At 43.6% G+C, this 24,160-nt stretch overlaps 1 protein-coding gene across 1 annotated transcript in view; it reads right to left on the reverse strand.

Annotated features, from left to right (window-relative positions):
* Positions 1–24,160, reverse strand: part of RHPN2 (rhophilin Rho GTPase binding protein 2) — a gene marked incomplete at its 3' end in the record, with an annotated part of 38,160 nt that overhangs the window by 5,763 nt on the left and 8,237 nt on the right. The window contains exons 2-9 of the mRNA XM_082230821.1: positions 20,164–20,279; positions 17,261–17,389; positions 14,692–14,767; positions 11,338–11,415; positions 10,586–10,710; positions 9,950–10,116; positions 4,658–4,845; positions 1,953–2,109 (exon numbers count right to left, since the gene is read on the reverse strand). Of these exons, the coding sequence (XP_082086947.1) occupies positions 1,953–2,109; positions 4,658–4,845; positions 9,950–10,116; positions 10,586–10,710; positions 11,338–11,415; positions 14,692–14,767; positions 17,261–17,389; positions 20,164–20,279 (1,036 nt within the window). The remainder of the gene's footprint in view (positions 1–1,952; positions 2,110–4,657; positions 4,846–9,949; positions 10,117–10,585; positions 10,711–11,337; positions 11,416–14,691; positions 14,768–17,260; positions 17,390–20,163; positions 20,280–24,160) is intronic.

The raw sequence follows: 24,160 nt of genomic DNA on the forward strand, positions 1-24,160 counted from the left end.
TTTGCAAACATTAGCTAATTGCAGAATAACAAGGGAATAGAGGGCAGGGGAACTTGAGCTCTACCAAAGTGCAATTTTATTGTTTAGTTTAAGATTTACTACCATATGTAGCAGATTTGTAGATCAAGTATGGAGAATGTTCCCAGCCAGAGGGCCACATTTCCCCTTGTCCAAAGGTCCGGGGGCCACATACCAGGTGGGGTATGGCGAGGATCAAGCACACAAAGTTTACAGAGCACCATTTTTGAAATTAGACAGAGGAGAAGAAATGGCAGAGCACAAAAGGATAATTTCTCTGGCATAAGGTACATATTAAGGTACACAAATAATATACTCTTCTTAGCTGGACCATTAGGGTATCTTTTTACCCACACTAAATAAATTGGTAGGTGGTACCACTGAATCATCACCAGCCAAGCTTAGCAACTGGGAGGTTTTTTAGTGATGTAATTTGCATACACGATATAATAATAGTTGTCTCCTTCTCAAGTCTGCATGTGCTGGCTAAGTAATTCCTCCCATTTCTTCCATCAGGCTGTCCAAGACTGCATTAAGCAAGCATCTGGTTGGCCACCATGAGAATAAGATGCTGGACTTGATGGACCATTGGCCTGATCCAACAGGCTAGTGTTATGCTCTTAAGTTTTTAAACAGACAAGGAAACCAATTTTCCAGATGGGAAATGCCAACGTTATTAAAAGGCTGTGTGTCCATGGGTTGTTTTTTTTGGGGGGGGTTGTTTTTTCTGGACAAGGGTGATATGATCCTCAGACAACAACCTGACTCCATCCCTACCACACACACATACATACATGCATGCGGTTTGGATGAATTAAAAAGAGGCTTTTATTTTGCTTATCAAAATATCCTATATTTCACCCATGGAAAAAAGGGACATTATTGCATTCAAATGCCTTCTGTAACAAAGTATAAGCACCTGTAACTAATTTTATTTTTTTATTTATTTATTCATACATAAATGCATGAATTTATTTCCCATCCAAATGCATAAGCATCATTCAGGTTAGCTTCCAGCAGTTAAAAATGCAATCATAATAGCAAACGGATTCTTACTACAAAATGTGAGAGAAAGAGGCCCAGCATGCTATGCTTCAAAGCTACTGATTCCCTGGCAAGGCAAAAGCCTAGTGGAACAAAAAGGACTTTTACTAGCCAGCAAAAGATCATCAGATAAGCCTTGCGGAACAAGGTGTACCACAATATTGGCGCAGTCACTGAGAAGCTCCCACCCTCTCTGTCTCTCTCCCCTTCCCAACAACCATGTCTCTGCCTTTGGTGGGAGACAAAGTAGAGCTTCCTCCTTGATCAGAGAAACCATATTTTGTGCAGTGTGTCATAAAAAGACTAGTCTTCCCCACCCTGGTGACCTCCTGGTGTTTTTGACTACAACTCCCATCAGCCCCAGCCAGCATGGCCAGGGGTGATGTCAACTGTAGTCCAAAAGATCTGGAGGGCATCAGGAGTGGGAATGCTGGCTTAAGAGTGTCCAAGATGTCTGCTGGGCTACCTCATGAGACCATAAGAGCCTGCTAGATCATGACAATGGCCCGTCTAGAGCAACATCCTGTTCCCACAGTGACTGAACAGTTGTCTGTGGGAAACCAGCAAGCAGGATTCGGGCACAAGAGCAACAATCTCTTCTCCTGTGGTTTTCAACAACTGGTATTCAGAAGCATTGCTACCTCCAACTGTGGAGGCCGAGAACAGTCATCATGGCTAGCAGCCATCAATAGCCTTCTCCTCCTCCATTAATCTGTCTAATCCTCTTTTAAAGCCATCCAAGTTGGTGCCCATCATTGCCTCCTATGGGAGCAAGTTCCATATTTTAACACACCAAAGTCTAACACCAGTTCCTCTCCTGTTTTTTGGCTTGCGCCATTTGCTGAAACAAAGGTAGGTAAAGAAGCGAATGAATACAAAACCTGACTTACGTTGGTGGTCACTCAAAATTGTTGCAACAAAATAATGTGCCAATGCTCTGAAATGGTCCGATTTGACTTGAGCCAGTTTTGACCAGGAATAAGGGATGTTCTCCTTGACTGGTGCTTGACTCATTGCTGTGTTAACAAGCATGTATGTTTCTCCAACCTGAAAACAAAAGCACAAAGTCCAACTCTGAGACATTTTCCTTGTCATTAAAAGCTCAGTCATCTGTGGGTAATGCCAACCATTTGCGGATAGTCAATAGGGTGTGCACACCCAGGAGGATTTGTAGGCTGGAAAGGTAGAAATTAGGAAGGATTCAAAACAAGAACTGTGAACCATTGGTGTTTTCTCCACATGCACTCACCCATGTGAGTGTGGAAGCTGAATGGCTGAAGCAAGAAGAGTGACTTTAAATGAAACAGGAAAAGCAACAGTCTAAGGCCTCCTCACTGGATGAAATCTGCTGTGGACCCTGAGAAGCGCAAGCAGAGTTCCACTCAAGCTTTCTTGCCTTTTCCTTCCTGATGAGGTTTGGGGGACCCTCAAGAAAAATGTGTGATGTTGTGTGCATGTACAGCAGCAGAAAGGAAATCCATGGGAATTGGTTAGTGCACCCCACCCCCTGGCCTAAGCAGAAATCCCTTCAGCTACTTTCAGCAATGCCTTAAGATCCAGGATGGCTTGGGAGTAACAGCCACTGTGGTACTATACAATCCATTATTCTTTCTCTGAGTCAAAACTTTGCCTCTTGTCCTGCCTCCTTAAAACACCAGGTTTTGCACAGGAAACTGCTTCATTGGTCCATCTGCCATGACTAGTAACACCTCTTCAGGGTCTCTGGCAGAGGTCTTGCCCATTGCCTGATCTTTTAACTTGTGAGGGTGGGAAGGAGAGAACCCCAGGCCTGAGTGGAGTTGAAATGTGGCCCTCTGGGGCACTTTATCCAGCCTCTGGGGTTCTCCTTTGGTCACCCCCCTTCACCAGCCCTGCTCTGCACCTTCCTCAAGTGCTTTTTCTTGGCTGGAATGCATCCTGCAACTACAACAACGCTTTTGTTTGCCTTAGATGAAGGATGGACCTGTTTGTCTCTCTGTGTGTAGAAACCTCTGACTTTTGCAAAGCCTGTAATGTAGACAATCATACAAAGGGAAAAGTCACACCCCTTGTTCCACCCACTTTGGCCTCTGGCCCCAACCACCACTGACATGTGGCCCCCAGAAGGTTCCCCATGAGAGAATAAGGTACTGAAGTAGAGGACAGCGCCAGATATCTTCTCCATGCAAAGCATGTGCATGTTCAGTACCAGAGTACTGAACCTTGAACCCACACTATCCACATTCTCTCATTACCAGCCAGGGAGTTTAACCCTTTTAAAAAAAAGGAAACAGTAGAAACTTATTTGTTTTCTAATTAATTTAAAATTTCACATTCTTAGTGTAATCTGGATTTTCTTGACTATGAAAGGGCACAGTCTGAGTCCTTATATACTGTGTAGAAACTGTACCTTTAAAGCACATAAACACCATCCATTCCTTCAAACAATTCTGGGCACTGTAGTTTCCCTCTCACAGAGTTACAATTCTCCCAGCAACCCTTCACAAACTACAGTGCCCAGAATTCTTTGTGGGAAAGAAAGTGCTTTGAATGTGCTTCAAGTAATCTGCCTGCTATAATGGGGATAGCATAATTGGTCGGCAAATCTTTCAGTTGCCTTAATGAGAAGAACTGTTGGCAGATGGCTAATTTAATCAACGTGCACTTGTTTCTGAAGAGCTAGATTAAAATCTGGATTTAGGTCCTGCTTGCAACCATGCCACTGGAACTTAGCATTTGCAAGCCAAAGTCTGAAGAGGCAGCTTTAAGTCATGTGCTCCATGACCTTCGTTGGCCGCTGCAAACTGAGGTACTTTATTTGCTCACCAGGTTATGCAATTTGGTCATCAAATCCAATTTCTCTCAGGCGCAATTCATGCACTCCCTGGCAACCTTCCTCTGCCTGTTTCAAATTCTGAGGAGGAGCCTTCTTTTTCTGAGAATCCCAAGGTAGGCAGGGTGAGATTCCCAGCTGGAATGTGCATGCCCAACTCCCCCCACCCTCCACTCTTTTAAAAGTTTGGCTGGCAGTAGAACAATTGTTTGCAAGTCAATTCCAGTAGTGGGAGAGATGGGAGGCAGGACCCATTCCACCTGATGGACGCCATCAGACTCCTCCTGTCCTTGAACTGTCCCCATTCCAATTCCATTTCATTATAAGAAATACTATAGAACTTTAAAAAACTGTGCCTGAGCTTGCCTTTTCCTCTTCCCTCCCCATTTCATCACATCTTTTTTACATTGCAAGCCTGTGGGGAAGAACTGCCTTGTTTTTAATTGACTGTTTGAGAGTGGCTGTCTGCTATGCGTGCAGGAGGCTCCGGTTTGGTTCCAGGGAGATCCAGATAGGGGACATTCCCAGCCCTATCTGCAACCCTGGAGAGCTGCTGCCAGCCAGTGTGGACAATACTGAGTTAGATGGGCCAATGTTATGACTCTGTGTAAGGTTCTATGTGTGTTCCTATGTTTCCATTAAAAAAAAAAAGTATCCCATTCATATTGACATAAATTATATGAAAGTTCTACAGTTACAATTCTAAGATGGCTAGTTCAGACATGCCATAATCAAATAATAAAAACATGCCTGTGTGAACAGGACCTTCACCTTGTCACCTACCTTTGCCACTTCCTGGGCCATTTTCACAAGTGTGAAAAATTCATTTTGTATTCCGGGAAGGCAAATCTGCTCAAAGTCACATTCCTGAGCCTGAGCCAACATCATCTTGACCAGCACACTCAGCATGGCAGGGCTCATGTCGTAACTTGGAGTGTGAGTAAAAGTCTCTTTTAGGTAATTTAAAACTCCTGAAATGGGGAGGGGAGGGAACAAAAAAAATGTTAGTAGTGATATGATGTTATAAGATATCTTGATTACTGGCTAACAAAATATTGAGTTTAAATTAAAGCTGTAACAGTGTGGCGGACACACTAAAGTATTCAGGTGTGGGGAACCTTTGGCCCTCCAGCTTTTGCTGAACTACAACTCCCAGAGGCCCCAGCAAGCATGGCCAATGGCCAGGGGTGATGGGAGTTGTAGTTCAGCAACAACTGGAGGGCCAAAAGTTTCCCATAGCTGCATTAGATAGCCAAGCATTCAGTATGCATTATCTGAAGCAGGCCAGACTTTTATCTCCAACACAGGTATCTGGCAAGTGGGTGGGGCTGCTTTTGCCCTTGCAGTTTTGAAATTTAACTGCATGGGCACAAGGCCCAGAGCAGCACGTGGATGTCCTGTGGCTCACTGGCACTGACCTGGAGACCTGAGTGGCTCTTGGAAGCCCTGGCAATTTACTGATTACTCAAAGGGTCAGGAAAGGGCAACAAAATGATCAAAAGGGTGGAGTGACTCCCTTATGAGGAAAGGTTACAGCATTTGGGGATTTTTAGTTAAGAGGCGACATGATAGGAGTTTATAAAATTATGCATGGAGTGAAGAAAGTGGATAGAGAAAAAGTTTTCTCCCGCTCTCATGATACTAGAACTTGTAGACATCCCATGAAGCTGACAGGACAGATAAAAGAAAGGATTACTTCACGCAGCGCACTGTTCAACTAAGGAACTTGCTCCCACAGGAGCTGGTGATGGCCACTGAAGTGTAGGTGGGTTTCCACAAGGCAAGACACAGTGACAACAGCAAGAACCTTTATTGAACTAACAGAACTGGACAACAGAGGCAAAGCAACTACTTGTATACATTTCTGAAGCCCTGGGCCACTCCCAATGTGATTGGCTGTCTAAACTTCCAATCTGCGAATCATGACTAAGCGTTTAAGGGCCAATGGCAGAGGTCCAAATCCTGAAAGGTTCTGTAATTGGATATCATGTATCGAATCAGAACACAGGAGCTCAGAATCCTTAGTCCAGACTCAAGCTCAGGCAAACACAGACCACCAATGAATACTTAACGGCCACCAACTTAGATGGCTTTAAATTATTATTGTTGTTGTTGTTGTTGTTGTTGTTAATTTATTTATTGAATTTATATACCACCCTATACCTGGGGTCTCAGGGCAGTTTAAAAATGATTAGCCAAATTCAATGGCTACTAGCCATGATGGCTATGCTCCAACTCTAGAGACGGAGGCAGCAATGCTTTGGAATCCCAGTTGCTGGAAGCCACAGGAGGTCCTGCTTGCAGGCTTCCCATTGGGGCCAATGTGAGAACAGGATATTGGATTAGAAGGGCCATTGGCCTGATCCAACAGACGATTCTTATGTTCTTAGAGCACCACACATAGTTCTATGCACACCTCTTTTTGGCCCAACTCACTCTTTACTTGCTCCACCCCAGCATCCTATATGACATCAGTTGGGCAGGTGGGTGAGTCTTGGCCAAAACTGCCTCAAAGGCCAAATGTGGAGGCCTGGTGGACCTAATTAGGCTGGAGGTTCCCCACCACAGAGTTAGACTGTGTGCACACTATGTGTTTAAAACACCTTCTTTCCCTCAAATAATTATGGGCACTGTAGTTTGGTACAGGTTTCTGTAACTCTGCGAGTGCCCAGAATTATTTCAGGAGAAAAGATGCTTTGAATATGCCCAAAGCCCCAAGAGTGCAGGACTACTACCAAGGAGACCCAGGTTCCAATCTTATTCTGCCACGCAGCTTGCTGTGTGATTTTGGGCCAATCTCCCACGTCACTCTGGCCTACCTCAAAGGGTTGTTGTGAGGATAAAAGAGTGGCAGTGAAGAGGAACACCGCAAGTGCTACCTGAGTTCCTTGGAGGAAATGTGGGATAAAAACAACTGACAGCAACACTGAAATGGCGTGGCAGTTAGGAGAGGAATGAAGAAGAGCAGAGACATTTGAGGGTCTGAGGAGGAAGAGAAATCCCTTAGTAACTGAGCCAGGGCACTCCCTCGAGCAGAGTCTGGAGCCGAGCCAGAGCTCTGCCATAGCAGCAAGCGAGCCAAAATGGAGTTAGATGACAAACTATCCTTTTGGAAAATTAAAACAAACATTTACTGTAGTATAAGCACTAAAGTAATACTTGCATGCTGGTGCTGAAATCTAATCTCAAAAATGCACCTTACCCGACCAGTTTGTCAAGTTTCAGAAGCAAGTTTTTAATTGCCCAATATGACAGAGAATGGAGCATTGCATTATTTGGTTCTGTGAATTCCCCCATCCCCCACTCAAGGGGGTTACTGACATTATGGTGGAGCTTTTGCTAGTTTTAAATTTCCTGCTTCCATTGTCATATGAAAAGCAGCCTTGGGTGGGGCAAGCTTTTATTAAATGCTCCTTTTCTAATACGTTTTGCCTTAAAAGCGGCTGTAAAATTCTGGGAGCAAAGGTTCTTCTCAACTTCTCACAGAAAAAGATGTCAGCTTTAGATAAAAATTGCCAGACCCCAATTTCTTAACAGATCCACAGACAAAAGTCCACAGCAGCTTGTCTTGGTTTAGTTCATCCTTACATCATAAGTACTTCAGCCGAGACCTTTTTTTTTTTTTTTTTTTGTCTCTTAAGTACATATATGTATGCACAGGGCTGTGTTTATAGACCAAAGCCATAGCAACAATCTTCCCTCTGTCCACAAAGAACTATGTGTGCAGTTATGAATGATAACGCATTGTGCACAATGCTATGTGGTCACGCCCCACAGGTACAATGAAAAGCATTTTGCTGGAAAGGCAAACTGAAGCACATCTTTGAAGCAGACAGATTTAGGCTGGGTGCCCATCTCAGAATAATCTCAGCTGGGCCTATGTGTAGTTTTGATTGTGTTCAAGGGTGGGGGAGGCAGAATCCTGCTCCAGTGGAGAAAAACAGATTCTGTGCTGAGTACAAATTATGCAAATTAGACAAACACAAGTAGGACCTGCAACAAAATGTTGCAGTGTGTAGCTTGTGGCTGCTGTTCAGAGATTAAGCCATTCCAATTCATTCCATTCCTGCCCCTGCCAAACAGCCAACATTCCATGACCACAGATAACACTTAGTCCTTGTTGGGCTGTACTTAGAGGTGTTGGTCACCCCCTCCCCAAAAAACCCCACAACTTTTTTGGACTTCTGAAAATCTTGGCTTTCTCCCAAGTCTTCTGATATTTCCCTCTTGTGCACAGATGGTACAATTTTGGAAAATTGTCCTGCCAGGCTTAGCTAGGTCACAGCCCCTCGCCTAGGGAGGAAGGGCTACCAACCCCTTTGGGTCTTTTTTATTCCACCATGTGAACCCAAACAGTACAGATGTCTAAGCTGGATGCTGGAAGCTTAGACCGTGTGGCTTTAGCAAGCCATATTTGTATTTCTATGCAAGTAATATAGAAAGTCTTATCATTTTGCAAGATAAACTGCCTGTCTTTTCTTGCTGCTGTATATAAAAGCACATGAATCTGACCTTTGAATAATTTGTAAGTAAACCATTTTTAACTTACCAAATGTATGGTCTCTTTCTATGCTAAGAGAAGTAGATAACTTTGGAAGCAACTTGGAAGGGAATATTTTAAAGGTCTAACAGCCTATATTTCCACACTTATTTTGTTGCATGTTTTGTGATTTTAAAATCTCTGCTGGGACTCTCTCACCAAAGAGTATTTGTCCCAAAAGTGGATCTGGGCATCCAGGGAATACTCCTTGTATTTCTCCATATTCTATTTTTCCCTTTAACTAAACCAAATTAAAACCAGCAAAAGTAAACCTTAGGGCACAGAAAATGCCCTCAGTCTCCTGTGACCACCACTGCAAGGAAATACAAACCAAGGTATGTGCTGGGACCCCTGAAACGACTCACCCATCAGAGATTGATGTGCACAATACAGGAAGCCATTGCACTTAGGGTGGGGATAATTTAAAGCGTGGATCATTGGAGACACAGGAAGCTGCCTTACACCAAATCAGACCCTTGGTCTCTCCAGCTTAGTACTACAGTGACTGGCAGCAGCTCCCTATGGTTTTAGCCAGGAGACTTTCCTAGCCCTCCCTGAAGATGCTGCCAGGGACTGAACCTAGGACTTTCTGCATGCAAAACAAGGGCTCTGCCACCAAGCTACAGACAGCCCTTACTTTGGAGTATAAGCTGCAATAAATTATATACCAGCCAGTGCAATGCCTACGTTAGGGAAGGAATGGAGAAAGACTTATGAGACTTAAAAAGCTGTTAATAATGGACCACAGTCTAAGGCCTTGAAACTACAGCTCATTAATTGTTAACCATAATATTCACTTTGGGTTGCATCCAAAGTTAGAAAGGAAACCCACGAAAATAGTATAACTAACACTGTCACTTCATTTCAATGGGTCTACTCCTGAATAAAACTTAGGCTGCATACACACCACACGTTTAAAGTGCACGCGCGCGCGCGCACACACACACACACACACACACAGACAAAATACTGGGAATTGTAGTTTACCCCTCACAGAGCTATGATTCCTAGGGTTTGGGGGAAGGGGTTATCAATATATGCTGTGTATGTAGCTTAAATCGGATACAACCCTTAGTCTCAACTAAATGAGTTACTTGCGCAGTTTCATATTTAATGGGATTAAACTTGAAAAGTGAATCTTTTAATTATGATTGTTTTAAGTGTGTGCCCCTCTCATGCTAAAAACCCGTTTAATCCTGGGTCTCTTTTGAGGGCAAATACGTTGAAATTAAATGAAGGCTGTGTACACACTATATCTTTTAAGGTACATTTGAAGCACATTCTTTCCCTCAAAGAATTCTGGGCACTGTCATTGGTTAAGGACTGCTGAGAATTGTAGCTCTGGGAGGATGAACTACAGTGCCCAGAAATATCTATGGGAAAGAACACGCTTTGGATGTGCCTGAAAGGTACAGTGTGTACACACAGGCTCATGTGGAATGTGTAAGGCTCTATGCATGCAAAAGAGAAGCAACTGGATCAAGCAACTATCCATCCAAAGGTGTTTGGAGAAGCAACATACAACTCTTCCCTACCTGCTGCTTTCTGAAAGGCTTCAATGGCCTTTTGAAGCCCAGCCTGCGTCTGCTGATGGCACCTTGTGCCAATCTGGGTGTAGAGGGCTCCGATGTTAAACAGAATACTAGCTTTTTCCAGCAACAGGTTCTTCTGGCAGACGGGAACACCAGTGAAAGAGTCGTACCTTCAGCAAAAACAGAAACGAAACCTAATATGTATGTAATTAAGAAGGGTGGTGTGGTGGTGAGGGGATTGGGACAAAGAATAGACAATTTTAAGACCCACTCCCAACCCTCTTAGCTGCAATTAAGCATCTGACAAGCATTACATTTGCACCAGCTCATTGATGGGCTCTTTTTTACTTTGACTAAAAGTCAACAATGCTCATAATCCAGGGCACGTAACACACATTAATTGCTGAGCTTTGTCAACTAGAAAGCACATTTCTTCTTGCTCTCTTAAAAGCAGCACACCCCTTCCTTGCAACGCTTGACTGGATCGCTAAGAGCTTTTTTGCCCAAATTGGAGGCTTTGCATTTTGCCTCCAGAAACACAGGGCTGCAATCCGCCATGTCAAATTTCAAACCCACTATGCAAAGCTGTGCTCCCAACGCATTAGAACCAACACTAACAACATTCTAAATGGAACTTACCAGGTAAATAAAATCCCCAGGTGTCTGCTTGGCGGAAAAAATCTATTCTCTACAAAGCCGAGCTGAACAAAATAGCTCATCAACATCTCAACTCCCGATTCATCTCTGCTGGGGGTACGGCAGGCCTTAGAATACAAAACATACATTCACCATGGTATGTCATCAACATGTGCCATGTAAATGGATTTTACATCATCACATTAGTACAGAGTTCTGAACACATTTTCATAGGCCGCAGCTCACTTTGTCATGCCCAAAGTGGCTTCTTAAATGATTGGGAGTACACTTACAAAAGTGAAGGTAAATGAAAACAAAGCATCACTACACTGTTAGGCAGTGTACAAATGAACACAAGATCCAGGCAGTGGGGGTATCCAAATTCCAATTATTCACTAGTAACAAACTAATGGATAGCAAGCAAACACCTAATGTATGGCGATTACTTTTTTGGAGTGAGCTCATTTCTGCTGGCATCTAGAGTCATAGAGGTGGAAGGGACCCCAAGGATCATCTACTCCAACCCCTGCAGTGCAGGAATTACAGCTACTATGTCCATAGTTTATACAGGTACAGGGTTTTTTGGGGGAGGGTCTAGTTCAAGTTCCTATGTAGCCAATGTTTCCATGGGGAGATGCCTAGGGCCAGTCTTGCATCTAAATCATTTTTTTAAAGTTCTCATCTACAGTTTTGTTTTGCTTTTTCAAAAACCACACCTGAAATCTAAGTCCATTTTCTAAATAGACTTAACTTACTTGTCTTAAGTCCATAAGATCAGCAATTTCATTTTCGTATTCAGAACCTTCTTCACTGTAGTGTTCCAGAATAAAGTCCTGGAAATGATAAAGGAGACATGGTACAGTTCAAATCCTGAATATCTTCACTATGGCTGTTCAAGTATTTTTAAAAACTTTGACAATGCTATCAACAAGTAATGAAGAGCTCACCTGATCATGTAGCCCTGAACTGACCTGTGCATTTGCCAAAAAGGAACTAACCTTAAGCAAGTAGAGTCCTTGACTCTGTATGAAGCCTAAATCCTCACCTAATTTTTAGAAAAGCTCCAAGCCTTGATGGCTGGTTTATAACACTGAAGCTTGGCCACTGAATGAGATTGGATTAGCATTTCTTAGTAAAGACAACCTTCATCCCCACAGCACATTCTAAGAGACAAAACACCCAGAGAAGCTCATGTCACACACACACTCTGAAAATTGAAATTGCTGCTTAAAGGCTATGACCACCACTATGCAAAAGATGACCCAGTTTCCAATTTTGTATTTGTCAACAACAATTAGAAGTATGTGAAGTATGCGATGAGACAGTATGCACACCTGGGGTGGAGGGAGTGGACCGAGTATTTTTCTCTCTCTTCTGTCACACTAGAATTTTGAGTCATCCAGCAAAATCAACACCACAAAATTAATTAGCAGAACTGACTGCCACAAGGCATGATTATGTCTGCTAGCTTTGCCTGAACACAGGAATGATCAAACTGAATGGAACGAGGGGGCATATACAAATCCGGTTCCCCTCTCCAGTATAGAACCTTCACATTCGCTGAGGAGCAACATCAGGACTGTGTTTTGACCTTGATGACCTGCTTGTTGGCTTTCCAGATGCATGTGACTGGTCACTATGAAGAAAAGGATGGGTGGCCCTTTTTCTGACCTAGCAAGACTCTTCTTACACTCTTGGGTATTCTAGAAATTGCTTCACGTCCACGTTGCTCCTCTGAGATTAAAAGGCTGACTATTCACAACTGACCAGGTTAAAAGGGAGCAAACTCAACTTCAAACCTTAGAAATGTTTGTTGGGAAGATCAGTCTGTTGCCTAATTCTGACATTTCTTTGCCCTCTGGCAAAGACAGGGTTTCCTGCACACACATCTGTTTCATAATCCCATTCAGGGCACAAGAATACTATTGAGAATGGACTCTGCATTTTAAAACGAAAGGGGGCAGGGTGTAAATCAGCAGAATAAACCTAAATATGCACAGCATTGTGGGAGGGTGGGTTCATTTGGAGGGATAGAGAATGGCCATGGAGAGGGGCGGAGAACCTGATTTCATTCATGGTGTAAATATTTGCCCAGCTCCCTAGTGCCCCAGACAGAATCTTGATAAATCTTTCTCTGTCCTTCTCTGTCTCTCTTTCCTGTTTCAAAAGGGGGGGGGGGTTGTTTATGTGATTCATTTACTGCACAGAAGCAGCAACAGCACTTGAAACAAAGCCTATTAAAAGTCACAACTGCCTGCCTGAGCCAAATCCTGCTCTCCATTCAGATTTCTGTGGAGATTTATTTGGTGTTTTACTCGTACCAAGAAAATTTAAAACCAGAGCTCTTCAGTCTTGTGTGTGATTGGCCCAAAGAAGGCACTTTGGGCAGACAGGGAATTTTTATACCACCAATTCACTGGAGCAAGGCAATACACACACATAAAAGCAGATCAGTAGTATCAGTCTAGGAAAGAGAACCATAAAACCTCACAACGATCTTGCAGTAAAGCCAGTAAAACCTGTCTAACACTCACTAAAAACTACAGGCCAACAAACCAGCCTTGGTCAACTCAGAACTCTGGGGCCCTTATCTAGGTTATTACACTGCAGGGCTACCAGTGGCCTCCAACATGCTACACTCACTGCCCTCACCCCAACCTCATAGTGGCTGCATTTAGATTTCAGCACCAGCAGTCCCTTCATTCCTACCTTTGCATGATCCTGGCAAACAGGCTTCTGCCAAGGCTTCTTCCATTAAACGTCACCCAAACCAACAAGTTAAGGGCTTTGAAACAAGTCAGGATATTAAGGCTACTTTAAACCATAGCTTAGCACCCTGGCTCATCCCAAAGCAATTTTGGACACAATGGGTTGTAACCAATGAAGTTCTACTTAAAGTAAACCCACTGGGCACTAGCACAATGAGAGTCCTCCCCACTGTGTGTGCCTTCCACCATCCCCCGATCTGCTCCAGAGAGTTGGGGGAAGCCCCAGAACAGATTGACAGAGGACATACAGGGGGAAGAGAGGGGTAGATTGTTCCATTGTGCATGAGAAATCCTTTCACTAATGGAACAATCTGCTTAATGCTACGTTGATAGCAACCCATTGCAATTAATGGACCCAAATTAGTATTGTGCAAATAACATTGGATATCACCCAGTGGCAAACTATAGTTCATGGATGATGTCTGGGTTTGCTGGATCATGCAATGGAACTGATTGTGCAGCCAAAAGGGTTTTCTATAGTTCAGCTTAATGAAGCAAAATAGGATTGTCTGAATATGACTATTGACCCAAGTCGTGTTCCTCATGCTGCTTTGATTTACTCTGCAACAGCCAGTCTTGAGCTGTTTTAAAAACCAAGGAAGGGGTTTGTTATTTCACGTAAATATATCTTCAAATAGCACAAGTGCCTACAATCTGTTATCAGCTGGGAAAAATGAGCCTCCCCAGTCGGGGGACTGGCAGGCTGTGCATTATGTGGTGCATTAATGCTCATGCATGTGGACTTGCACATCTCTGCATGAGAGTAAATCCAGCATCTCACAGTAACATTTGATAAGGGTAGGAAAGGCCCCTATGGGCAAAAATGGGCAAAACATATCTCCATATTCCTAAAGAAATGGCTCTTCGCTAGTGCCTCCACCACAATCTCTGGACACAATGGGACTAGCACAGTAGAAGAACCACAAGGTAGTGTGCAATTTTAATATTATGACAGCATGAATGAGACATTATTGTTTTTCTCAAAAGACAAGGTAATGCCTGGCCCATAATTGTAATCTGCTCTTGGAATTTAAAGCATGCAACTTTTTTTCTTTAATTCTCTTAACCATAAGAGCTAGAAATAATCTAGGTGGAAGTGATAAATTTACAAGATTTTTTTTAAACAATGAAACCCTGAGATTCACTGTCGAATCAAGGTTTTTATTGTGAACCTAAACCAACTTTTGTGGCTTGTAAATCTCTCTTGAAGCATTTCCCTGGAGAGCAAATTAAGTCATAATGAGAATTTGAATCTGTCTTATCACCCCAACATCTGCAGTGTATACTTTTTCCTGCTGGTGTAAAATATTGCTAATAAAAGTTGCTTAGTAGAAACGCTACCTTCAAAGGAACTGCGAAGTCAACCTCTTTGGTCTCTTTCAAGCCAAGTGGTATCAGAGGAATGCTAAAAGCCTCCCTGTGTTAAAAAAAGAAGAAGATTAAGATCAAACTTCCCCTCCCCCAACTTTTCAAAAACCGCAAATTGATGTAGGAAAGTGGTTGTTCTGTGAACCTCTATATAGTACCCATAAGTGTAGACTAGCTTGTTTGACACCTACACCCCAATAGGCTAAATTGCATCATTTAAAAAGAAAGCAAACCAAAAAGTGGTTTGCAAACTCTTCCTTCACCCTCGCAACAAACTGCTTCAGTGGGCAGTGATCCTTTCAATTTCAAGAAGAGGAAGTGGAGATGAAAGTTGAAGTGACTTGCCCAAGGCCATGCAATGAGTTAAACATAGGCAGACATTCATAGGCAGACCTCTCTTAAGGTTGACCTCCTGGTTCAGGGGTCGCCCACCTTTTATAAGCCTGAGACCACACTTACAAAATGGGGAAACTGCTGTGGGCACCACCCACTCCATGCCACCAAGCACACATGTCACTCAGCCTATTCTAATGGTGAACAGAACACTTCTTTCAAAGCCTAGTTTCAGCAAGGAAAGGAACCAGGCAGGCACCAAGTAAGGCCTCTATGGACACCCATGGGTGTATGTGTGTCACCAGTTCTGTTGTTGTCGTCACCAACTCAGCTCCTGAATCCAATTGCAGGGGATGGGGGGGCAGCGTTTCAAGGGAGGGTGAGCCAGCTAGAGCCAGCACTGACATTGACAAGGGAGGAGGGTGACTCCATCATTCTGTCATGATTCCAATTGCCATCAAGCCAGCTCTGCCTGAGAGAAGGACTGTGAGGCAGGAGCTGCCATATCCTCCCAGTCTGGACATTGTTACCTGCTCCACTTCTGAATCTGATCTGGGAAGAGGGCTTCAGGGAGGCGGGGGCTGCTCTTTATCAAGAGATAAAGCCACTGGCTGGAGATTGCTTCTTCTGCCTCCCTTTCCTCATGGAGGAGAGGGCTCTTTGTGGCTACTATCCATGGAGGCAGCAAGGCTTCTGAACGCTGGTTGCTGGAAACCACAGGAGGGGAGATGGCTCTTGTGATGAGGTCCTGCTTGCTGGTTTTCCACAGGCAACTGTTTGGCCACCATGGGAACAGAATGCTGAACGAGATGGGCCATTGGCCTGATCCAGCAGGCTCTCATGCTCTTATGTGTGCCATGGCTTTCCAAATTGTGAACCTGAGGACAGGAACCATCTTAACACTGTTTTTTGTAAGCCACTCAAACAGCCTTTTTGGTTAAAGTATGGAGTATAAATGCTGCAAATAATACAATGCAATGCAATGCAATGCAATGCAATGCAATGCAATGCAATGCAATTGTGTTGTTCAACTCTAGCATAGGGAAGGGGTCCGTGAAAGAGGGTAGGCCTTCTTTTAAATACAACCCCTCAGCATTTTCACATAAAAAAAATGCAAAGTCCGCCAAAGTAGTTTAAGGCTCCCTTCCTCCCAGCCTTCTTTTTCCTCATCACTGATGTACAAATAAACAACCTGACGCAGACCGGGTTACAAAACCAGTCCTTGTTATTCAGAGGCATACCACTCTCAGAGAAAAAAGAAAGGGAGGGGGGAACCACATGAAACCAAAACCAAATCCCTGGCATTAACCACGACATTAAAACGAACCCTTTGCTTGTTGATTTGAGGCATTCCCCTCTGATCCATCTTTATTAAGTTTGCCATGTTTGTGCACAAATTTCCATGGGCACCTGTGTCCCTGCCAGCTCTAAGATGAATGCAGGGTAGAATTCAATCTCTCATTGTGACCCTTTGAAATGCCAGGCTCATGGTGGGAGAAATAATAAACTTCTCAATTTTGACTGGCAGCACACACAACCTTTTGCATAATGTCCCTTAAATCTATGCTAAAGTGTGGGCTGTTAAGATCAATCAAGCAAAGAAACAGCAGCAACAAAAGCACAACAGAGCTACAGTATATTGTCTTTAAAAAGCAGGCTGGGATATATGTTTGTGACAGTGCCGACAATGGGCTTGAAGTTTAAGAGAATTAAAATGTATACCCCTGAGAGGATTATTTATTTTATTTATTTATTTGTTTGGGAGAGAAAGAAATTATTAAATGAGAGGGACAAATAACTATGAAAAGGGTAAGAACAGCTAAGCCTGGCATTAAATGTGTCACTGCAAATCAGCGCCCCATTTTGCCTGCTGGCTTTGTGCAGTTTAATACCAAGAGGAGAAGTTAGTTCTGGCCTCCTCTGCCACTCCCCATTCAAGCCACCTCTTCGAAGGCATTTCTGAGGATTAGGGATCAGAATTAATTGCTTTTAATACCTTTCCCAAGGAGGAAGGTAAATACCCGCTGTAATCTCCTCAGTCAACAGCCAGACCAAACTGAATATTTTCACCTCTCTCCTGTGCACCTTTGTTCTCTGCATTCCCCCCCCCCCCCGTCAGACAAATATTTGTTTTTGTGTATGTGTTTTTCATTCACAGGTAGCATACTTGTCTGGGGAACAATACTACAATAGCTCCTCCCCCACTCACTCTGTGTTCTGGTAAACCTCAACAGAGATGTTGAGTCCTTCCAACTCCTCCTTAAGGATCTGCAGGTCTGAGTTGACGAAGCTGAGTTCCAGTAGCACCTGCTCACGCACCTTGTTGCTGGTTGTCGCCCTGCCAGGAAGAAAAAGGCACACACGAACGTCAGAAGAGCCAGCTGGATCAGGCCAGTGGCCCATAGAGTCCAGCATCCTGTTCTCACAGAGGACAACCAGATGCCCCAAAAGGAAGCAGGACCCGGACACAAGAGCACTTTCCCCTCCTGTGGCTTCCTGCAGCTGGTATTCAAAAGCATTGCTGCATCTTATTGTGGAGGAAGTCCTTAGCCATTGTTGATAGCCTTAACCTCCCTCAATGAATGTGTCCAATCCTCTTTTAAAGCCATCTAGGCTGGTGACCATCATTGCCTCTCGTGGGAGCTAGTTACATAGTTTAACTATGCGCTGCACCTTTGAGAGCGCTTTTGAGGACAGCCTCTTTATTGTATAATGGGCCTCACCGGCATTCTCTACATTTCTGAGATTTCCCCCTTAAGAACAGACATGAAAAAACTCTGGTTTCAGAACTGATATGGCCCACTGCCAAACGAAAAGAATGTGGAATGGCTTTCAAGACAATATTCGTGGCACAGATACTATTGTTATGACTGTTAAGCCAAAGAAGACAAACAAAGCAATAGGCCTGCCTAACAATTCCACTGCAGTTTTGAATGGCAACGGTTTCCATTGACCCACAGCACTGTAGCCAAGGCCCACAAACACAGTTGACAGGTCGCCAAATGTTGGTGGGTGGCAGAGAGAACTTACAATTTATCCCTCACTTTTTTTTTTTAAGCTGTCGCTTAGGGTTTGCCCAAGACATTTTGCTACCCGAGGTAAAAAGGGCAAGATAGTAGCCGCCCACACAACTCTACCAGAACAACTGTTGAACCCTGGTGACAAGACTGTATCCTTCACTGAATGTGAGGGCAGCAGGCTAGAGTTTAGAGAGTACAGGGCAAGCCACACAGCACAAAGAGCTTAGCCCTCCATCAGAATGAAATGGTCAAGGGCCCCCAGGGAAGAGCAGCTCTCTGCTGTCCCTGCCCTCCCACTTGGGGAAGCTGCTTCATTCTCTAAAGGTAGGGCCTTAGTGAAAGGTTTAAAGGTAAAGGGACCCCTGACCATTAGGTCCAGTCATGGCAGACTCTGGGGTTGCGGTGCTCATCTCGCTTTATTGGCCGAGGGAGCCGGTGTACAGCTTCTGGGTCATGTGGCCAGAACCAGAGCAGCGCACGGAAACGCTGTTTACCTTCCTGCCAGAGCGGTACCTATTTATCTACTTGCACTTTGACGTGCTTTCAAACTGCTAGGTTGGCAGGAGCAGGGACTGAGCAACGGGAGCTCACCCCGTCGCGGGGATTCGAACTGCCAACCTTCTGATCGGCAAGTCCTAGGCTCTGTGGTTTAACCCACCGCGCCACCCGCGTACCAGTGAAAGGTTTACTTCTTTCAAAATGGTGCCAGGTGGGCTTTGTGAAGGGACACAGCATGGATCAGAGGAGTTGCTAGCAACAAAGGTTGCACACACATCATACTTTAAAGCACATTTCACCACTCAAATAATTCAAGGCATTGCAGTTTGTTAAGGGTTGCTGCAAATTTAATTCTTGAGGGGTAAGCTACAATGACCAGAATTCTTTGGGGGTGAATGTGCTTTGAATGTGCTTGAAAGGCATAGCATGTACACAGCCAAATCTAGGCTTAATATGCCCAGCTAAAATCTGCAAACTCCTCACCTTCTCCAAGCAGGACTAGCTCATATTTTTGCTATGGTTTCAGCTTCAAAACTCTGAACTAGATCCCTTTTAATAAAAGGGAGTCATTTTAATAGCTACATTTTGTCCAGGCTTTTGATGGACTATGACAATGCTGCTTTTGCTGCTCATGCGTAGTCAAAGCTTTCCAAGGTTGTCTGGGGCAAGGACTGTTTTGCATATTTTAAATTAATTGCATAGGTTTTTGTATGAATGTGTCAACATTATAATGTATTTCATGTAAGCTTATGTTATTAAAATGTGCCGCAAGTTCTTTGGAAATTGCTGTGTAACAAGCAACAAACAAGGCTAACAGACACCAACAGCAAATAGCAACATGCACAGCTTTCAGATGTCTGCTTGGATCCCAAGTTAACTTAAGAAAGTTTGGGGAAGGAATGTCTCCCCACCCCACTTCTGTGCCACTTTGTTTGGGATGGTCCCTGTGCCTGATCCCACTTTGCTCAGCAAATGAGGGCCCCCAAACCTCCAGTCAGGTTGCATGAAGAAAGAACGGATGAGAAACTTTCCTTCTGCAAACTTTCTTAAGTTACCTTATCTTAGAACCCAAGCCATTATTATTTATGAAATGAATGATTGAAATCATATTGTGTATTGAGCTATCCTAGCTGATCCCTACTACTGAAAAATATTTTTATTCAATGAATTATTATGGCATCAATTGATAGTTATGAAATTATCTATTATTGTGTTTGTTAGAAATGCTGACGTTGTATCTGTTTAAGATTGCTTTTTCATTATTTCTGTTATGCAGTTTGGAGTAAACATGGAGTGAGTTGTTTTAAATGGAAAGGCTGTACATAAATAAATGTGATTTCTTTTAAACAAAATAAAACACGTGTAAAGAAAAGCAAGGGAGAGCTTTTAGAGCAGACAGATTTCCTATAGATGAAAGTCTAAAAATACTACATGGAGTCTACGTGCAGGATTATTCCTAGCTACAATTTCTTCAGTGAGATGTTGAGAGTCACTGGGCAGCTGGCTGGGAATCAGAGGCTGCTCCTGTTGGATAGAACAAAGGCTGCATTCTGGGGCTGTGGGCAGAGGGAGGAGGGAAGTCGTGGGAACATACCGGAGGAGGTTTTCAGCGCCAGCTCTCATCCTCACCGCCTTCAGTATCTGCTGGTTGAGGACTGCTCTTTGGTTCTGCAGTTTGCTCCGTCCAGTCTCCGCAAGAGGGTTGCATCCCTGGATTACAGAAGCACACATCATTTATCAAAAGTGGGTGAGCAAAGAACTAAAGAATGAATGGACACCTCCCTAAGCAGATAACGCTGATCTCCACATTTTTTAATTAAAAAAAACCATATATGTCATCCAACACAGTGTTTCCCAATCCTCTTGCTAAAGAGGAAGCAAAGGGGAGTTGCATCTTTGACCCAAGCCAAGATCTCTCTACAGCCTTTGCCAATAGCTTCTGTCCTTTATAAATATTCTACAAATACCTCTGTGACTCCAAGCATGCCTCACACAGTAACAAGTGGAGCCTGCAACAAAATGCTGCAGCGTGTGGTGCTTGTGATCAGGACGCTCCATTCTATCATTCCGCCCTCCTGGCTTTTTTCCCCCAAACCCTCCAACAGTCAGCCCTCACTGGGCTGTTTGGGGTATCTATTTCCGCCCCTTAGAAGTTGTTTTTTCCACAGATTTATTTCATATCTCTGCAAACCTTGGGGTGCCTACAAGTCTGCTGATATTTCTTTCTTGGGTTATGCTAAAGAAGGCTCTGCCCCCAGTCCCTGCCAACCGTGCCTGTCTTGGCAATAGAATACATTGGAAGAGGAAGGCAGTTGGTAGGCAGGTTCAAGCAATAGTAGGTCATTAGTATTAATATTATTAAGATTTATATCCGACCCTTCATTCCAAAAGTTTTCAGAACAATGAGCAACAATCCATTTAAATAAAACAAAATGCTAGCAAATAAAAACTTGAAATCTCTTTCCAGTACTGGCTTTCCAGATGGTTGAAAACATGGCTGTGTATATGAGAGCTTCATAAGGACTTACAGTACGGGGTGTGTTTTCCTTCAACGTTCAATTACAAAATATTGATTAGATTAAAAGGAAAAGTCTTGGTTGCAGTCCTGGTGCAATCTCACAAAGAAAACCAGAAGGCATTCCACTTCTGCTATATTGATAAAACAGAAGTGTTTTCATTTTTGTGGTCAAAATCCTCTTACAGGTGGATAAGAAGTTCAAATATTATTATGACTGCAGAACAAAGTTAAAAGGGTTTGTTAAGAGCAAACCCAGTCATGGGAACAAGGCCTCGAGACCAAGAAAAGGATGGTATCTTATGCTTGTTTCAAGTTTTAGGGGCCTTATTTGGAACAGTTTGAGAGGACCCATAGCAAAAGTCCTCCAGCAGGGTGCCACATATGGGCTTACAACTGTGGGTCTAAACTGGCAGCATCAGACAAACAGTTTAATTTTCCATAAAGCCTCAGAGTGACACATTGCAGATATTATCATTTTGTATGCTTGTATTTTTTTTATGAAAGTGCAGTTTATAAATATTTAGAAAAAATAATATTGTCTAGAGTGGATGGGCAACCCTGTCTCATGGTGAGTCTGCTTCCTTTCCACAGAGCTGGAGTTTGCTGAAATTAGTAACGCCCATAACTATTAGCTATAGTGTTTCAGAAAAAATTGACATTTCTTTGAGCTAGGATAACCTGGCTACCAGCATTGCACAGGATTGTTGCTTAAGTTGCAATTTCTTGGATTAGTACCTAGGATAACTCTCTCACAAGACCGGTGGGTTGCTTAGGTACCTTGTCTCCATAACTTGTTCAGCATTCAAAGTCTTAAGTCTAAATCATGTCTTTGTTTAACCCAATGACAGAATAATTGCCTAATCACCAACACATCCTGCAACAGGTTTTCTCCAGGAAACACAGTGTTCTAAACCTCTACATGAAGTCCAATTTCAGCAAATGCTGGGGCTCTTGGTAGAAACACATATCATAGGTGCTGAGACTAAAAGCATCACCTGATGTTCTTCATTCATTAATGGGACTAATTCATTCTGTGATGTTGATGAAGTCTGAAAAGCACACCCACCAACACTGCAAATATGAAAAGAGGAGCAAGCCAGTAACACCTCCATCATAATTGCAAGTGATTACTGCCTAATTCCAAATTACGCATTTACTACATTTGGATGTCATGCAAAAACATAGCATGCATCTATGGGCAACAAAACAAGTTGTGGTTAATTTAAACCTAAAGCAGAAGCGGAAGTTTTCAAAGTCCTCTTCACAGCTGGGCTGGAGGTGGGAGAGAAGAGCCAGGGGCTCATTGTGGCTCATTCTCATGACATGAAACTATAGCTCTTCCATTGCTAAATCTCAAGTCTGTATTTATTTACTCTTAAGTATAACAGAAAGCCCTGCACTGTTCTCAAAACCAGTAAGATGTTTGGTCATTTAGTTGCCTGCCAGTTCAAACTGAGCTTCACCAGCACAGGAACCTTAAAGTTCACATGTGTGTGTATGCACACATTAGACGCACAGATACATCCATACCCTTAATTCAAAGAGGTGGATCCAGACTAAGTCAATTGGATACAACACAGAGATGTTAACTTCCACAGACCTGAAGCATGCCAAATGTCACGACTCACACTAACCGAATCTCAATAAGATGTGCCCCTAAAGGGGGGGGGAAAACAGGAGCAGAGTTTTCCCAGGGACATGTTCGCGAAAACAGGGGCTGTCCCTGACCAATAGGGATGGTTGGAGTATGTATGCAAATTGGCCCAAAAACTTGCATAATCATCTCTAGGAAGCTTCATGTTTGCCAAACTGCCTGAACAACATGTTACCGTGAATTAATCTCTTGTTACTGATGAGCTTTGCTCACTGAAACCAAGTACAAGGGAGAGGGGAAATGCAAAATCTGTGGGCCTGCTTGAGGCGCTCCTTCCAGGGGGGAAATCTCAACCCAATAAAAATCTCAAGTTTACATGCTCAGGCCTTGCCCTGTAGGGAGAAAAGCAATATTGAATCCAAGCTCTGCTGTACGTATTTCAACATAGGTAATGGAGCGCAGCTCACTGGCAGAGCAAACACTTTCCCAAGTGAATCTCCAACATCTCTAGCCAAAGAAGGACAAGGGTGAGCAGGGCCAGCCCTACCATGAACAATGTGAAGCTACATGGCTCAGGCAGCAGGCTGGGAGGCACAGCGGCTTGTGTTCCCCCATCCCTCCATTCAGCGACAAATCATTGTATGCCACTGCTGCCTACCCCAGCTCAACTGTCTGCTAGCTGCAAAGCAAAGTAGTGATGCGGGCACTCCGGGCCTCCCTTAGCACCTGTGCCAGTTTTCTGTCATAGCAGCAAACTACTATTTAACATTATCTGAAAAAGGGGGTGGGGGAAGCAGTTTGCCACCATCACGGTGATGGCACCAGAACTTTCCTGGTGACCTTGCCCACAATGCCTCAGAGGAAAGGGTAATCAGAGTTTAATCACTAGGTGGCACTGGGCTTAGATGCATCTGGGCGGAGTAAGGATCTCCCTGTGTCTGTAGCCCTCTAGATGTTGCGGAACAACAACAACAACCATATATGACCATTTGCCAGGCTGCCTGGCACTGAGAGGCACTGGCCTTCCAACAATACCTGGAGAGCCACAGATTCCTCAACCCTGATGTAAATCCCACATTTATTGTAAGAATGGATATATACTGGAATTCTAGCAGCCCAAAATACTTAAAAGCTGTCCTTAAGATTCTTATTCTGCAAACAGGGGCAGGAGGGAAGAGTCTGGCTATTGTGCAACTGATTTCACCTGGAGAGAGAGAGAGAGACATAAACCGCCAGTATTCACGTATTTATTTCTCAAGTGTACAGATTGCTTCATAGCCGGGGCTCTCAGAAGTTAGCAATAAGCTGACCCTGCTTAGGCAATATCCCACTCTTAACTGCCTAATGTGATAATTGATAGTGCTGCTAGCAAATCTGGAAAAGCAAAAGATGTAACACCTTGTACTTACATAAAACAGAAGCCAGATATACCCACCCACTTCCACACAGACTCTCCATTAAACACTGACAGTGTTGGAT

Source organism: Podarcis vaucheri, assembly GCF_965113315.1.
Source record: "Podarcis vaucheri genome assembly, chromosome: 7".
In the NCBI taxonomy this organism is placed as follows: Eukaryota; Metazoa; Chordata; class Lepidosauria; order Squamata; family Lacertidae; genus Podarcis; species Podarcis vaucheri.